Below are 18,591 nucleotides of genomic sequence, written 5' to 3'. Positions count from 1 at the left end.
TATTGGAGTGTAGTTTGTTAACAATGTTGTGTTAGTTTCAGGTGTACAGCAAAGTGATTCAGTTATTCATATACATATATCTATTCTTTTTCAAATTCTTGCCCCATTTAGGTTGTTACATAATATTGAGCAGAGTTTCTTGTGCTGTATAGTAGGTCCTTGTTGGTTATCCATTTTATTTTATTTATTTATTTATTTTATTTATTTATTTTTGGCTGCGTTGGGTCTTTGTTTCTGCACGTGGACTTTCTATAGTTGCGGGGAGCGGGGGCTACTCTTCGTTGTGGTGCGCAGGCTTCTCATTGCGGTGGCTTCTCTTGTTGTAGAGCACGGGCTCTAGGGTGCGCAGGCTTCAGTAGTTGTGGCACACGGGCTCAGTAGTTGTGGCTCACAGGCTCTAGAGCGCAGGCTCAGTAGTTGTGGTGCATGGGCTTAGTTGCTCCGCGGCATGTGGGATCCTCCCGGACCAGGGCTTGAACCCATGTCCCCCGCATTGGCAGGCGGATTCTTAACCACTATGCCACCAGGGAAGTCCCTATCCATTTTAAATATAGTACTGTGTACTTGTGCATACTGTTGTAATTAGCTTGGTTCTCTCTTGTCTCAGGACACAGCAAATAATAGCAAGTTAGAATGGTGGTAGTGGGAAGGGTGTGATGGTCATTAGATGCGGGCACACTGATGACAGTAATTAATAACGTACTGATATCTTGACAGTGAGGCAGGAGAGAGGAAATTTATTAAAAGTAGACTCAGGGGCTTCCCTGGTGGCGCAGTGGTTAAGAATCCACCTGCCAGTGCAGGGGACCTGGGTTCGAGCCCTGGTCTGGGAAGATCCCACATGCCGCAGAGCAACTAAGCCCATGCACCACAACTACTGAGCCTGAGCTCTAGAGCCTGCAAGCCACAACTACTAAGCCTGCGTGCCACAACTAGTGAAGCCCGCACATCTAGAGCCAGTGCTCCGCAACAAGACAAGCCACCACAGTGAGAAGCCTGTGCACCTCAACGAAGAGTAGGCCCTGCTCGCCGCAACTAGAGAAAAGCCTGTGCTCAGCAGCGAAGACCCAACACAGCCAAAAAAAAAAAAAGTAGACTCAGTAACTCAGAATTTCTACAGACCATTTCTATAGTGCTAAACAGTTCTACACATTTTGTTAAAACTGTTTTATTATACAGTCTAATTATTTGTGTTAACGATGACCTTAAGTCAGTGGTTTTCAACTTTATGTAACTGAATTACTTGGGGACCTTTAAAAAATGCAAATAACTGGACTTTTTCTCAAGGTGATTCTAATATGCAGCCTAAGTTGGGAACCATTGCTCTACAGTTTAGTTATATTTATCTGGGAACGAAGTATTGGGGTATAGGGGAAAGAGATCGATTTTAGAGCTAATCAGCCCATCATTCTCTAGTTGGGTTATCTCAGACAGGTGCTCTATTCTGGGATCTCATTTCTTTAAGTATAAAGTGGAGGTAAAATGCCTGCCTTGTCTTGTCATTTGGATTAAAAAAGAAAAACACCTAGCACTGCCTGGTACATCACAGATATTAGTCTTATTAGTATTATTTGGAATAATCTTGATTTTTCTGTTCTCTAATTCTGTTTTGTGCCCTGCAAATATGCAGTGAAGATAAGGGGAAGCATTATCTCCATTTAAATTTTTTTCCTTCCAGAATTTCTTTTCTGTGGCGGCTGTTACTACTTAGGCACTGGTAAGCACTAGCTGATGATAAAATGATTAAACAAATAATTAGGAATTGATGAAAACACCTAACACTGAAGTTCAACAGCTTATAAAAAATTAGGACAAGTGCTTGTGGTTGTGATTTTTATATTACATACATTGAATATAGTCATATTTTTTCCAACTTAAATTGTTCTTAATTCACATGATGAAATTATATGAATATTTTATATAGAAAAAATGTTTTAATTTGAATTTTTTCAGCCATTGGTAGAACCTAGCATATCACTTCTTTTTTTTAATTTTTAAATTTTATTTTATTTATTTTTTTATACAGCAGGTTCTTATTAGTTATCTATTTTATACATGTTAGCATATATATAGCATATCACTTCTGAGGTGATATGGCCCAGGATTTTAGAAGCCTGCATGGGGGTTTTCCCTCAAAACTGAAGAGCTGTTGTTTTACAAACATATACCCACATTGCTTCTGGAAGGAGAAAGCAGAAGGTTTGCATCAGAACTAGAATTTAGGAAAAGGTAAATTTACAGATTGATGGGTGTCAGTAAGGATAGAATCCAGAATTTTGTTTTAAATTTATATTTCTAAAACAAACTTTATTTTTTAGAGCAGTTTTAGGTTCACAGCTAAATTGAGCAGAAGGACAGAGAGGTTTCCCATAAACCGCTTGCCTTCCCCCCACCAACACACACAGCAAAGCTGTTTTTAAGAATAATTTTTGTTAGATGTGTTTTAATCAACTATTTATCTAGCATGTGGCATATAAGATGGGCTCCAACAACTTCATCATACTTAATTCATATTTTACACCCATTTATTCATTCATCTATTCACTTACTCAACAAACACTGTCTACACTGTGGTATCCAATAGGGTAGCCACTACCCACAGAGGCTATTTAAATATAAATTAATTTAAATTAAATAAAATAAAAATTCAGTTCCTTATTTGTACTAGTCACATTTCGAGTGTTCACTGGCCACATGTGGCTAGTAGCTATCCTATCAGACAGTGCAGAAAGGGAATATTTCTATCATATCAGAAAGTTCTGCTGGAAAGTGCTAGTCCTCGATACTGGGTAAATTGTTAAAATTTATTAATAATTTTTAGTATAAGGGGTGCTTTTAGCATGTATTCATACATGTTGTGCAAGACAGTGAACCGTTCTTACTTAAATGTTCTGTATATTCAGTACATTTCTTTTTCACCTTAATGTTTAATATTGTTCACTTTTTGGTAACCCCACTACTGTCTTTATTAGTGGGGAAATATTTGTCTGGTTGACTTATTGTCCTGAAGAATGTAGCTATTGAAAGGTGGTGCCTCATGTTCCTTTGCCATCTGGGAATAACTGAATGAGCGCTACTGTGTCAGCAATCAGCTCAATACTGACCTTCCTTAGGAGTTTTAATTCTGTTTAAAGCAAGTGAAAAAGAGCCATTACTTATGGTTAGAATAAAAATGATAAACAGATATACAGGTGAAGTTAAGGGTTCTTATGTACAGTGGAAAAATTCAGAGATTTTGCTGGTGAAATTGAAGGCATTTATTTGCATTTATTCATTTACTTGTCCTTAATGGTGTTTATAATGTTTATAAGCAGAGCTTTAAATTATAAATGTTCCTGACTGCTCTGATTAATCTTGTTAGGAGATAAGTAGTAACCTTACAAGATGCTTTTCTGATGCTATCATCAGTCATGCACAGCTACTTTGGCTACAATGTCATTATATTTGGTTTTGAGCCTTGAACAGAGTTGGGATATGATGACATTCATCAAAGAAGTGGTAGCTCCATGCTGATGGGGGACCACTTTAATGGACTCTTGGCATATTACTGAGTTCTTTTTGAACTCTAGAAGTGGTAATTAGTGTTGATTTTGTAAGCTAGGTAATGGTTTGGTTAGTTGTAGCTCTAATGCTGTTAATGTCTTGAGGATAATGGCAACGAAAAGCAATGTCTTCCAGTTCTACCTTGGGTGATGTATATGTGGGTATCTTTCTTTTCATTGACTCTGCAGTGACCAGAGGGAAATCATGTTTCTCAAATAGAGGGGATATGTGTGTGTGAGGCGGGGGTAAGTGCATGTGATGGTGAATCACATCTCTCTTGGGACGGTGGATGTGAGGGATCCAAAGCTTTTGGAACTTTTCTCTTGGGCTTTAGGTCTTCTTTAGGGGTTGACAGTGCAGTATCAGCAAAGCAGAAGGATCCAGAAATGCAAGTAATTAACCATGATGGCTAAGGCTGGGACTGCAAATCAGAAATGAAAATATCCGAGAAAGGACCAGTGATCCATCCGCGTTAGGAGCCTAGACAGAGGAAGACCTTCAGGTGGCTGAAAAGTGTAAGAAGCCTGATTAGGTCATAAGAGGTCAGAATTCCAGAACTTTCTGCGGCCTGAAGCAACTGATCAAGGATTCAGGTGGGAAATGTAACATAAATGTCATCTGGTCCTATCTTTCTCCCTTGTATTCTAGTGTCAGCTGACTTTTTTCTGCCAATGCACACATGGCGACTTCTAAGACAAGAGAAAGCAAAGTTGAGTTGTACCCAAATGAGAGCTGTAAAGTTGCTTATCTTGACAGGAACCAAAGAGGATGACAGGATGCTTTGGAAAGCCATTGAAATTTTCTAAGGAGACCAACTGATTTTGAATATAGCTATACAAAGACATAGATGAATTATTAACAAACTAGCAGCTTCATATTGTGAGCTCTAGGCCCAAGCCAATCAGGATTGACTGATACGTATCAGAGAAATGTGAGGAACATTGTGTCTGTATTGAGGTATGCAGATAAGGTAATTGCTCTTGAGAAGCTGAGAGTCTAAATGGAGAGGTGGAGCAAACAAATATGAAAGAACTCTTAGGGCTCATACTGAAATGTAAGCAAACTGCTTAAAGAGAATGACACTCCACATGTTAGAACAGAAAGAGGAGGCCTTTTTTAGATCATTACAAGAATCAGCTTGTTGAGGGGAGGCTTCTGGAGAACTGGGAAGCCATATCAAAGAAGGGAAAGGGGGAGGAATAGGTAGAGAAGCAAACGGATGTTAGAAAAAAGGTCGCGTTAGAGTAGTGGTTCTCAAAGTGCTTACTGACGCTTGGGAGTCTCTGAGACCCTTTCAGGGAGTGTGTGAGGCCAAAGCTATTTTGATGATAATACTAAGATGTTGTTTGCCCTTTAAAAAAATTGTGGTTAAAAACGCATAACACAATTTACCCATCTTAACCATTTTTAAGTGTATAGTTCAGTACCGTTAAGTATATTCACATGGCTATGAAGCCAATCTCCAGAACTTTTTCATCTTGCAAATCTGAAACTCTATACGCATTAGACAACAACCCCTAATTTTTCCCTGTCCTCAGCCCCTGGTAACCACTATTGCATTTTCTGTTTCTATGAATTTGCTTACTTTACATACTTCATATAAGTGGAATTATCTAGTATTTGTCTTTTGTGACTGGCTTATTTCACTTAGCATAATGTCCTACAGGTTCACCCATGTTGTAGCGTATGGCAGGATTTCCTTCTTTTTTTTTTAAGACTGAATCATATTCCATTGTATGTATATATCACATTTTGTTTATCCATTCATCTGTCATGGACCTCCGAGTTGCTTCTACCTTTTGGCTATGGTGATACTATTTGCCTTTTTCACTGAGTTGACATTTACACTGATGATGCAAAAGCGATGGTGGGTAACTGCTGGTGCCTTAGCACAAATCAAGATAGAGCACCAAATTATACTAGTAGTTATGGCAGTCTTCATTGTCACACAATTGCAGTGGGAAGAAAAGTCTAATTCCACTTAAGAATATCTTTTTAATATTCTGTGTGACAAAATGGGAAATAGGAATTAATCACTTCTGTTGCCTACTGAGGTTGTCTCAAGGAAAAGCACTTAGGCAATTGTTTGAGTTGTGAGCTGAACACAGTCATGGAATACTATTTTTCACTTGAAAGAATAACTGTCAGAAAAACTGTAGATTTCAGATGTGGGTATTTCATAGACATTTTCTTGAAAATGAATGAAGTAAAAACCTGTCACTTCAAGGAAAATAACTGTCAGTATTTATTGCCAGTGATAAAATTTGAGCTTTTAAGTGAAAATTAGAAGTTTGGGAAGTTTGTATCTGCCACTGTGAGTTTGATAGCTTCCCAATACTTAAAAGACTTTTTTGATAACATTGGTAGTGATATTCATGAATGTGTGTGGTTTTTTGGTAGAATGAAATGTGTCAACATTAAGAAGATTTGCGTAGCTCAGTGAAACAGTATTTTCCGGTATATGATGTGACAACATTACGCGTGGGTAAAAGCAATTTAAAGTGAAAGATAGACCAGTGCATTTTAATGTAACAGTATGAAAAGTTCTTAGAGTTTAGATTCCACATTGCAACCAACCTTTAAGAAACTCTACTTGTCGAGTTTCAGTGTAGTACCAATGATCTAAAAAGTACTCTTCCCTTTTCCAACAACATACCTGGGTGAAGCTTGATTTTCTTCATATACTTCAATCAAAACAATTTATCGTAACAGATTGAATACAGAAGCAAATATGAGAATCTAGTTATCTTCTATTAATCCAGACACAAAAGAGATTTGCAGAACTCTAAAACAATGCCACTCTTCTAACATTTTTGTTTTAGAAAGTAGTTGTTTTTCATAAAATATGTTAATATGTAATGAGTTTGCTATTGTGTCTAAATAAATAAATAAGTATTTTTAAATGTTCTGTTTTATTTTCTAACATGGTAAATGTAGATAGATGTACCACAAAAGCTCTTTGGGGTCCAATAATTTTTTTAAGGCTATAAAGTGGTCCTGAGCCCCCAAATTTTGAGAACCAATGTACTGGAAAAAGTTATTCATTAAGCAGGAGGGGACAGGATCCAGAATCTTGTCAAAGAGAAGTAGAAGGGGTGGTTTTCAGAGAAGGAAAGCAGATAAAGATCTGTGAAGTAGAAAGATTGCTGATGAGAAATGAAAAGTCACTTTGGGCTGGAGATGGATTATCTTGCCTATTTCTCCTCTATCTGTGGCCCACAGATGTCTGCCCAGCTTTCCTGTGATAGAAGTGAGCTGTTATGAGTTGACTGGTGGATTGTGAGCCCATTTTAGCCCAATCATTTGATTAGAATGGGAACGTCTGTGGTGGAATGGAATCTTTAGGACTGTAAACTTTCTAGTGTGTAACAGACTTTTACCATCTGCTTCACTTCCTGCAACTCACTCTCATATCAGATCCAGAAAAAAGTTCTACCTGACCCTATCCTATGCAATAATTCACAGCATTGTATTGAAGCTCAAATATATGTTCTCCTCTTTTTAAAATAATGCATTTTGTGTTATAGAATAGGAAAGGTACTCAGCTCTACTTTTTTGATTTCAAAGCTGTTTCTACACGGTCTTCTTTCCATCAGGTTTGCTTTTCTCTCCAAAGTAAGGAACTCTGTAGTCTGTGTAGCAATGTGAAATCACCAGTAAACACAGGCTAGATTGTTCTGAGAGGTATGACACATGGCTTACTTTTCTGGATTTACTGTGAAGGGAATGTTACCTGCAATTCAAGGCCCCTCACTTGCATGGGCCCCTTTTGTATTTGTAATGTTGAATATTTTGTGTAAAAGAACCTTCCTCCCCCATTATATTAGTTTCAGCTTCACAAAAGCTAGTTCTAAAGGGTTCTATGTAAGGGTCTTGGGGATCTGGGCATTACCTCTAAAGACAATGTTGGATGATAGGGCAGAAAGGAGTTTAGGTGTATTACTTGAAAAAATTCACAACATTACTTTCAGAATATTCATTCAATTATTAGCTCAACCTATGGTAATATTTATTCAAATTTAAAAGAATCTAGAAGGCAAAATTTTAGTCTGCCTACCATGCATTATATATTAGCATCAAGAAAGAGCTCTCTGGGCTTCCCTGGTGGCGCAGTGGTTGGGAGTCCGCCTGCCGCTGCAGGGGACGCGGGTTCGTGCCCCGGTCCGGGAAGATCCCACATGCCGCGGAGCGGCTGGGCCCGTGAGCCATGGCCACTGAGCCTGCGCGTCCGGAGCCTGTGCTCCGTCCGCAACAGGAGAGGCCACAACAGTGAGAGGCCCGCGTTTTTCGAGTAGTAAGCTAAAAGCCATTCTCATTCTCACTGGGCTGCTCTTCAGGTGAAGCCTTTGAAGAGGAGTCATCAGTGACGTTTGTACTTTTCAGACCTGTGCGCTCTGAGGAAACTTTAATATTTATTAAGCCTCATCACTCCGAAGAAGGGTTTTACCAGCTTTTAGCCTTCTTTTCTTTCTGGATATTTCAGCCCTTTTCTCCAGAGAGTCTTCTGCTATTTGTTCTCCCAATAGTTATGTAACAAGCACAGCACTGTGCTAACTGCTCAACATACATTTTGGCCTCTCTGAGAGTAGAGACTCCTAACTACCCTCACTTCACAGACGAGGGAACAGCTTGAGAGAAGTAATTTCCTGAAGGTCACAAAACATAGGAAGTGCTAGAGCTGAGACTCAAACCTTGGGGTTTTGGTGGTAACATCTTTACTTGTTCCGTCTTCCTCCTGTCAGCCAGATATCATTCCGCCATGTTCTTCATGTTTATATACAGAAAGGATAGATAAATAGAGAAGAAATTGTTAGAATTGCTTTAGTTATCTAGTGTGCATAGCAAACCACCCTCAAATTTTGTGGCTTAGTATTTACTGAGGCCTAGAAGCCCTTTAATGCTTAGTAAAAGATTTGCTACCCTGCCCAGTTTCAGAACTACCCCCAAACTTAGGGGAGTCTTTTGGTTACCTAATTTCAGTATAAACCAGCTGTTGCCTCATATACATCAGTAAATATGGTCAATATTGTTTCATTCCTTTGTTAGGATGTGTAGTCCCATGTGCCTGGCACATGTAGGCACTTAATGAAGACTCACGAACAGATGAATTAAGTGGTGGTGCTATTTGCTTAACACTAGTTTCTCTTTTTGCCCGGCTTAGGTATTTGGCTCGAGTAGGAGATCTTGAAGCTACTGACATTGAAGACCCAAAGCTAAATTATGGACTTGTTGTGGACTGTGGCAGCAGTGGCTCTCGGATTTTTGTTTATTTCTGGCCAAGACATAATGGGAATCCTCATGACTTGTTGGACATCAAACAGATGAGAGACCGTAACAGCCAACCAGTGGTTAAAAAAATCAAGCCAGGTACTAAATGGAATATATTTCATTGTCAGTCTCTCTTATCTGCTACAGAAATGAGAGGACAGAAGAGAAGAGGGAGAAAGAAAGCTACCCTTTTCTTCTGGACGTTCTGGATAATGGGAGGGATTCATTGCTACCCTACTCTTATGAAATAAATGTTTAGGACCTTAAACAGAACCTTATGGGGTATCAGTCTTCTGAGTCTATGTGATCTGCTCTTTAAAGAAAGTATTTTATCTTAAGGAATCTCTGCAATGGCAGACACTCCAGAACATGCCAGCGATTACCTTCGTCCTCTGCTGAGCTTTGCTGCTGCTCATGTGCCTGTGAGGAAGCACAAGGAGACCCCCCTTTACATCCTATGCACAGCAGGCATGAGGCTTCTCTCCGAGAGGTGAGATGCAGGAGAGTGGGTGGCCCAAGAGTTGAAAGTGCAGTTTCATACATTATTCTCTGTGGTTCCCTGGTCTGAAGGCAGGATGTGGGTACAGCACACAGAGTTGACAGGTGGCACTAAAAGACTTCTTGCTCAAAATAGAGCAGAGCCACTCCTACACCCCGTTATTTCACAATCAGTTGATCACACCTCCATGTCGTTTGCTTCTTTGGGATCAATATCTATTTGAGATGGTTGTAATGATTCTTAGTTTTGATTGAGGGTTGGGAGCAGTGGTGATGTAATAAATTTGGATCATGAGGCACCTAGAAGGTGAGCATAATTTCAGAAGGGTAGTAGGAGGGTCACCTGAGGGACTGGGTACCTGGGGTCTAGTAGGAGGGCTCTGGTAGGAATGGGGTTTTCTCTATAACTTTGCCTGGCTCCCTGATGATAGTTGGTGCTACTTGCAAAGCTTAGTCTCCATTGCTTTAGACCACTTTTTCAACCCCTGCTGGTTAAGTCTTTTCCACTTGACCTTGGCAGTTTAGCCTGGCTTTTTGCCACCTGATCCTTCTTCCTTCACTGAAAGAGGAGGAAGACGAAGAGGCAGCAGCTATGCTTAGGTCAGACCCCTCCTTGTTTGTGATTTCTCCCTTTTGACACCTCCCTGACCCCTCCATACTTATTATGGTCTTGAGGTAGGAATGAGCTCCCTTAACTTGAGTACCCATCCTTCTGCAATGTTCACAGTCTCATAGTCATCGGGTATTTTTTATTAGCTTAAATGTTTTTCCTTGATAAATGGCAGTTCCCTTTTCCACAAAGTTTCATTTCATATACTTGGCCAACAGCAATGAAAACCTCTGCCATGTGTGTAGGGCTCCATTCTGCTTGTGCCAGACATGTATGTCAACACTTCTTCCAGTTGACTACTTTCCTTCTGCTCAGACACAGAGTTACTGGTTTACTGTTGAGAAGCAGATTATTTTATGTAGCCATTTGTCAATCTGAAAGGCCTTCTAGTTCCTTGTTTTCCCATACATCTTGATCTTTAAATTTTTTTTTTTGGTTTGTTTTTACTTATTTTTAAAACTAAAGTTTAAAATGTTATTGCTAGAACCTTACATCATTAAAGGAAATCTTAAAATCAAAGCAAAGAAGTTATAATTCTACTGCCCTATCAAAACTGTCTCATTTTGTCCTATTCTTTTCTCTCTGTATATCTATGTGTAACTTCTACAAAATTGTAATCATACTACACGTGAAATTTAGAATTTTTGTTTTTGACATAAGTAATACATCATTGAAACTTTTAGAAACCATGTGAAGAGTATGGATGACATAGGTGGTGCCACATCACAGGGCTGTGAATGGACTAATGTCTCACAAACAAGGAAGGAGGGTGGAGGGCCAGAGAAAAAGCTGACTCGGAGGTCAAAAAGGCAGAGCCAACCAGCAGGGTGATGAAATGGCCACAGTTTGTGTGTCTGGAGCAAAGGAGAGGATTGCCTCATCTCCTGGCACTGCCCAGCCTTTCCTCTGTTTGTCAAAGAAGTTTCTATTTAAACAAAATCAACTATGTAGCTCCACCCCATTTGTCTAAGATGTTCCCTGTCATCGTGGAAGCTCTGAATATTAGTATTTATTTTATCTTAAGAATTTTTAAAGAACTTGCCTTTAACTTTTCTTTTTTTTTTTTTGCGGTACGCGGGCCTCTTACTGCTGTGGCCTCTCCCATTGCGTAGTACAGGCTCCGGACGCGCAGGCTCAGCGGCCATGGCTCACGGGCCCAGCCGCTCCGCAGCATGTGGGATCCTCCCGGACCGGGGCACAAACCCGTGTCCCCTGCGTCGGCAGGCGGACTCTCAACCACTGCGCCACCAGGGAAGCCCTAACTTGTTTTTTGATCAGCTCTTTTAATAATGCCTAGATCTACCCTGGGCTTATGAAATCATTGCTACCTCTAAGGTAGCTATAGTTGTTGACGTAAGTTTAACAGTCACTGCAAGAACCTGTTTTGTGTAATTAATGCTTTGTTAATTTATTAGCATTTGTGAGCAATATTCAAAATGGGTTTGAATCCCCTGGACTATATTTTGGATTTATTAGCACTAGGTTTTATTTTTTTGCCGAAGGCCTAGACTAACAGAATTTGTTCCACTGCCTTTTTAGTTTGTGATGGAAATACCTTTAAAGAATTACGAAGTGATAATTTAAGAAAAAAACTTTATTATGGGAAATTTCAAATGTATATAGAAGTAGAGAGAATGATGTAATGAATCCGCATTTACTTGCCACCCAGCTTCAACAATTGTCAATGTTTTGCCATAAAATGTTTTTTTTTTAATAAAGAAACAATACTGAATTTTAGAAAATGAAAGTTCTGTCCTATCCTGTGTAATACATGAAGTGTTTTGTTTATTAACATAAATTGGGATCATATTATATGTACTGTTTTGTAACCTGTTGGAACTCAAAATATATTGGACATCTTTTCATGTCAATACATGTAGATATAAATTGACCTCATTCTTTTAACATCTGTGTACTATTACATTGCATGACTATCCCATAAATTATTTAGCCAGTCACTACTGATATACGTGCATTTAGGTTATTTCCAGTTTTTCATTGTTATAAATAATGCTGTAGTATTTTTTCTCTCTGTATTCTTATCTGATGATTTCATTGCAATAAATGTCTTAAAATGTAGTTTCTGGGTCAAAGGTTAAGCACGTTAAAAACCTTGATACCTAGTCCCAGATTGCCCTTTAGAAAGGTTGTACCAGTAATTTATATTCCAAACAGCAGTGTGTGTTGGTACCCATTCTTCCATGTCATCACCAAAACCAGCAAGCCCTCTTCTTTGGGTAGTTTAGAACCATATCCAATAAGGAGGGCAAAATAGCACCTCTAGTTCCCCATATGAAATTTTTATCATAAAAATTTCTTGTATATAACAATGACGTTATATATTGGAAGATTATTACTTTAAATGTAATTTTCACTTTCAAGTGCTAACAACATTCTTCACCAAGTCATGCTGGCAACCAGGATAGCCAGCAGAATATTTTTGTAATGAGTAATTTTAAAAATCCAAGATAACTGCTCTTATTTTTAACCAGCATTGTCTCTAGATTTATATGATTACTTCTAGCTTTGTTTCTTTGATTGTTTTCATCTGATAATACTAATAACATAAAACTTTAGAGGACAAAACAGCGCTGTAGATACTAAGCTTCAAGCGTCATCCCCAAATTATGACCTTTGGATTTTGATCCTGGTCTGGGTTTTCCAAATGATAAGATTTTTATAAAGAAAAAAAAAATCAACCCTTGAAATATGGAAAAGGAGGTTTAAAAGTTCATTGTTAATGTAAAGGATCATGTAAAAATTTGTGGGCCAAAAAGTGCTTCTTATGTGGTGATGTGAGACACTTTTTCTGTATTGTGTGAGATCTAAGGATGAGATTGTGTTCCTCAAATTAACAGCCTCCTTTCATAGTGGTTAGGAATAACGTAATTACATCTGTTTTATAGATTATGAAACTGTGTTTCAGTTTCCTGTAGCTTATCCATACTTAGCCTGTGAGAGGCATAGAACCATAGTCTCATCTTTTAATACTATTTGAATTGTAACATTGTATAAAGGATAAGTATTACTGTTACCATATTGCCTTTTAAGAAGGAGGTACTTTTTTTTAAAATAGATCTTTATTGGAGTATAATTGCTTCACAATACTGTGTTAGTTTCTGTTATACAACAAAGTGAATCAGCCATATGCATACATATATCCCCATATCTCCTCCCTCTTGCATCTCTCTCCCACCCTCCCTATCCCACCCCTCTAGGTCATCGCAAAGCACTGAGCTGATCTCCCTGTGCTATGCTGCTGCTTCCCACTAGCTAACTATTTTACATTCGGTAGTGTATATATGTCGATGCTACTCTCACTTTGCCCCAGCTTCCCCCCACCCTGCCCATCCCGTGTCCACAAGTCCATTCGCTATGTCTATGTCTTTATTCCTGCCCTGAGGAGGCTATACTTTTGAGTAATTTTAAACCTTTGAAATCTCGAAGGGGGTACCAAACAGAAGCAGGGATCAAGTGTCTTGGGTAGGTGAACAGTGAGGTCTAACAAGGCTAAGTAGAAGGTCAAGTTGAGGTTGTTTGTGAGAAGAGAGTTTAACCATTAACTCAGGTTTTTTGTTCTTTCTTGCAGGAAGCAGTTGGCTATCTTGGCTGATCTAGTGAAAGATTTACCTCTGGAGTTTGACTTCCTCTTTTCTCAGTCTCAGGCAGAAGTGATCTCTGGGAAGCAGGAAGGTATTGGGCCTTGAGGAGTAAAAGCTTGCACTTGGGGTTTGTAGTTTTGGGGTGGAGTTGAATGCATGTTCTCATGTAGCCCAAATGTGGCCTGTATGATGAATTATGTTTCAATTTCTTGAAAAACAGAAAATCTTTTGTCTTCTAGTTGCAGTTCACATAAAGGAAAAGATTCACCTTTTTCAATCTCAGTATTGCCTTTTTCAGTCCTAAAATTCCCGTTTGGTTTTACTCCATTTCTTTGCTGAGACTCTATCTTTCCATTCATTGGAAGACTGCTCTTATTTCCTGGCTGTATAGCTGCTTTATTTGATAATTCCCACACCTGTGTCATCTCAGGGTCGGCATCTTTTCCCTTGAGATTGGAAAGGTTGAGATTTTTCCTAGTTCTTTGTATGACAAGTCTTTTTTTTTTTTTTTTTTTCTGGTACACGGGCCTCTCACTGTTGTGGCCTCTCCCGTTGCGGAGCACAGGCTCCGGACACGCAGGCTCAGCGGCCATGGCTCACAGGCCCAGTCGCTCTGCGGCATGTGGGATCTTCCCGGACCGGGGCACGAACCCGTGTCCCCTGCATCGGCAGGCGGACTCTCAACCACTGCGCCACCAGGGAAGCCCTGACAAGTCATTTTATATTGTATCCTGGATATTTTGAATATTACATTGTTAGACCCTGGGCCTTGTTTCAGTCATAAAGAGAATGTTAATTTTTGTCTTAGCAGACTGGTTAGGTTCAAGCCTTAAGTTCTGACCTGGCTTCTGTGGGCTGTGATTCTGCTGATTCATTTTTCAAAGCTTTTGGCACGGCTATTTGGATTTGTCCCATGTGTGTGCCAGCCAGTGGCCCGTCTGAACCTGGGCACAGCCCATACAAATGTGTTGACTAGCCAGTATGTCAGTTCTCAAAAGCTTTGATATGTTGTTTAGAGTCAGATCATGCATGTGAGCCCAGGAGTTCCTACACCAGTTTATTCCCCACTCTCCACAGTCTCCCCAATACATTCTGGTTCCCTGAGGTTCACTTTCATGGTCCTTAGGTCAGAAAGCCAGGGATTTAATTTGCCCACTCTGCCATGCATTTCCCATGACTGCATCTATATCCAAGGCTAAGTGGTAGAGGATAGAGGGAGGAAAAAAGAGCAATAGGGATTTGCCCCAGCTCTTGAGGCTGTAGCTCCTCTGGTCAGAAAGAAGGATTCACATCTGTCAGAGGTTTAGGCATCTACCCAGTCTCTACCTCTGCTGTTGCAGGATTGCCTGGGGTAGGAGAGAACAGAATTTTTAAAAAAGCAAGGAATTTCTTGCCACTCTTTCTGAACCTTTGGAGTCCCCTTTTCTGATCCTTGGACCACAAAGCAAGGTCTTGAAGTTCTTTCTGTCCACATCTGGTGTGTACTTTTGTATTTCAAGCTGATTTTGAGTCCAGGCCAGGCAGTATCTGAGGGGGAAAAATGGGAAACTCACTGTGGTTTTGGTGGTCCTTTAAAGTCTGATCTCTGTCCCAGTGTGCCCACTATCGTTTACTTTCAGAGTTCTCAGAAAGCTGTTCCAAATATCCTATCCAGAGTTTATACTTGTAGTCAGTGGGGAGACAGGGTGAGTGTGCTTGCCCAGACCTACAACTCCAAGATTTTTATCCTTTAACGTTTATTTTTATACATTAATTCCTATTCATTGTAAGAAATCTAGAAAATGCAAATAATTTTAAAAGGGAAAAACATCACAAGATAAAAGATTTTAAATTCATACACTGAGAGTGTGGAATAAAATACGGTTATCACTTTTTTTCTAAGAAAAGGAGGAAAAAAAGGAAAAGAGCAGCCCTGGGAGAGGTATATCCATGCTATAGCAGTAGAGAATTAAGCAAGGGCTTTTATATTTCTTACCTAGGGGTTTATGCATGGATTGGAATCAACTTTGTTTTGGGAAGATTCGACCATGAGGATGGTGAGTAGTATTGTCTTCTTATGACAGTTCTAAGGGCTGAAGGTTTATGTCATAACCTATCAGTAGCATGTAAGTGCTAATTTTGAGTTTTCTTTCTTTTTTTCCCCAAAACTTAAGATGCTTCATTTCCCAGTCCTAATTTGCTTTCTTTTATTTCTTTTTAACTTTTTAATATGGAAAGTTTCAGGCATTCACAAAAGTAGAGTAATTAATAAAATGAACCTCCATGAACCCATTACCTAGTCTCAACAGTTATTAACAATTTGCCATTGTTTTGTTCCCACACTCCTTCCATACAACACAGGTTTTTTTCCCTACTGGATTTTTTTTTTTTAATATCTTTATTGGAGTATAATTGCTTTACAATGTTGTGTTATTTTCTGCTGTAACCCTACTGGATTTTTAAAAGCAAACACCACACATAATCACTTTGTCTTCATGTACTTCAGTAATACCTCTAATAGGTAAGGAGTTTCAAAACAAACCAACAAAAATATCCACAGTTCCATTTTTATTTGATTTTTTTTTTTTTAAATTGTTTTGCTGCACCATGCCGTGCAGCTTGTGGGATCTTAGTTTCCCAACCAGGGATTGAACCTGGGCCCTCAGCAGTGAAAGCGTGGAGTCTTAACCACTGGACAGACAGGGAATTCCCCCTCAGTTCCATTTTTAAACTTAACAAAGTTAACAATTCCTAATATCATGTATTGATAACAACCATCTCATACCCAGGTAGAGAGTTCCCCGATTGTATCAAGAATATTTCTTTGTAGTTGTCTTGTTCAGATCAGAATCTGAACATAGATCACAAATTACATTTGATTGATAGGTCTCTTTTAATCTATAACAGTTAACCTTCCCCCCAAACTCTTTTTTCCAAATCATTCAACAAACAACAACAAAAACCCAACAACCAAAAACCAGCCAAAACGGGGTCACTTGATGGAATGAATTTGCCACATTCTGGCTTTGGTTGACTGAATCTTTGTGGGATCTTTAACATGTTTTTCCTCCCCTCCCCTGCTTTTGTTCTGTAAACTGGAGGTTAGGTATAGAAGCTTGATTAGACTCAGATTCAGTTCTTTTGGCAAGAATAAATCATAGGTGGTGCTGTTTCCTGCTGTATCACATCAGGAGTTTTGTAATATCTGGCTGTCTTACTTTTAGTCATGTTAAGACTGAACAGGTGTTCAGGGTTCAGGTATTGTCAGTCTGATCTGATCTGTTATAAAAATTTTCTATCCACTTTTCACCTAATGGTTATAGCAGCCAATTGTGATCATTACTTAGATTTGTTTTCTCATTAGAGGTTGCAGAATGGTGATTTTTCTAATTCTGTCATTCTTTCTGCATTTAACAGTTAGGATTTTTATATAATGAAATTTTCTTCATTAGCCATTTGGTTATCCTGAAATATAGTTCCTACGGGAAAAACAGAATGAACCCTTGATTCTTTGCTTTTATTTATCAAGTTTTTGAATAATGAGCTGGTGTCCTAGCAACTTCCGAAGGTAACCAGTGAATTTTTTTCAGTATCCTTATGAACTTGCAGATTTTAATTTATTTGATGCACTGCAGTCCATCACATCATTATTCTTTTTGGTGCTCAAATTTTACCATCTTTGGCCGGTAGGAGCACATTTAAGTTGGCTCTTGTGCCCTTTTAACATGATCCCGGTAGTCTTTTCTGTTTCCCTGGCATATTGGCATACGATGGTATTCTATGCTCATCTTGTATTTTTTCTACTCTTAGACCCTAGCATCAGCCATTTTTTTTTTAAGGAGCCCTTGTTTCTTTTAGTGGAAAATGATGTTTAGAGATTGTGGTCTAGACAACGGCGGTGCTCATTGCTCCTGGATTATCATCGCTTCTAGGCCTTTTCAGTGGACAGAGCTAGGAAATTGTATTTTTTTTGAAAAGAAAAATAAATCATGATCTCATAGTGATAGTTCTGATTCATATTTAAGATTATAAGATTATTGTTTAATTTCTTTCATTTTATATTAAAATCAAATCCTTTTTCTCTTATGCTGAATATTTGTTCCTAAAGCTGTTTACATAAACATTTATTTAACTTTATTTCATAATATATGTTTAATTGTTTAAAAATAATAATACCAATAATGTATTACCAATAAAACTACTGGAATGCAGTTTATTTGTTTCTTTTGTCATTAAGATATATTCTACAAGAGATACATAGTCAAAATACCATGTTTTAAGTCACTTAAAGTAATTCTTTGTATAATATATAGTTGGTACAGTTAGATTAATTTATCTCAGTTTGCTTTCAATTTTTTAAGGGATTTCTGGGTTTTTTTTCCCTTTAAACTTAATTTTGGCTTTTAATTACTAGACCCCTTCTGTTCTCTTATTTATTTCAGAATCAGATGCCGAGGCTCCCCAGGAATTGGCAACAGGACGCAGAAGGACAGTAGGGATACTGGATATGGGAGGAGCCTCTCTCCAAATTGCTTATGAAGTTCCTACCTCAACTTCTGTCCTTTCTCCACAACAGGTATTTTACCTTTTGGGGGAATTCAGTGGCTAGGAATGCCAGTCTTTGAGAAGGAAGGGCACTATGTTTGGACTTAGACCAAATGGCCTGGGTCCAAATGTTGGTTCAGATCATTGCTAACTTGTGTTATCTTGGGTTGGTTACCTCTCTGAGCCTCAGTTTCCTCGTGTGTAAAAAGAGAATAATAATAGTATCTACTTCGTAAAGTTGTGAGGATGAAATAATACCACGTGTATAAAGCACTTAGCAAGCTGCCCAGCACGTAATAACGTTTAATACATTTTAGCAATTACAACTATACTACTTATCTGGAAGAGTTGCCTGAGGATTAAACATGATAATATAAATCCTGGAGTACAGTATTTATTACATACTTGTTAATTAAACGTTATTCCCTTTCCTTTACTGATGATTCCATCCTTGTGCTTCTGTTATTCCTTACCTGACTAGAATGTAAAAATGTATTTTGAGGGAGAAGTTTCATCATACAGAGGAAAAAGAAATAAAACATTTTT

General features: G+C 38.7%; 1 protein-coding gene across 5 annotated transcripts in view; it reads left to right on the top strand.

Moving 5' to 3' along the window:
• ENTPD7 (ectonucleoside triphosphate diphosphohydrolase 7) overlaps positions 1-18,591 on the top strand; it is a 138,198-nt gene that overhangs the window by 106,100 nt on the left and 13,507 nt on the right. For all 5 annotated transcript variants that reach the window (XM_082854937.1, XM_082854933.1, XM_082854934.1 and 2 more), the window contains 5 exons: positions 8,705-8,910; positions 9,151-9,301; positions 13,509-13,612; positions 15,501-15,557; positions 17,943-18,076. In XM_082854937.1, coding sequence (XP_082711063.1) covers positions 8,705-8,910; positions 9,151-9,301; positions 13,509-13,612; positions 15,501-15,557; positions 17,943-18,076 — 652 coding nt within the window. The remainder of the gene's footprint in view (positions 1-8,704; positions 8,911-9,150; positions 9,302-13,508; positions 13,613-15,500; positions 15,558-17,942; positions 18,077-18,591) is intronic.

The sequence above is a fragment of the Leucopleurus acutus genome, assembly GCF_964270905.1.
Source record: "Leucopleurus acutus genome assembly, chromosome: 14".
In the NCBI taxonomy this organism is placed as follows: Eukaryota; Metazoa; Chordata; class Mammalia; order Artiodactyla; family Delphinidae; genus Leucopleurus; species Leucopleurus acutus.
This window is presented reverse-complemented; position numbering and strand designations above follow the sequence as displayed.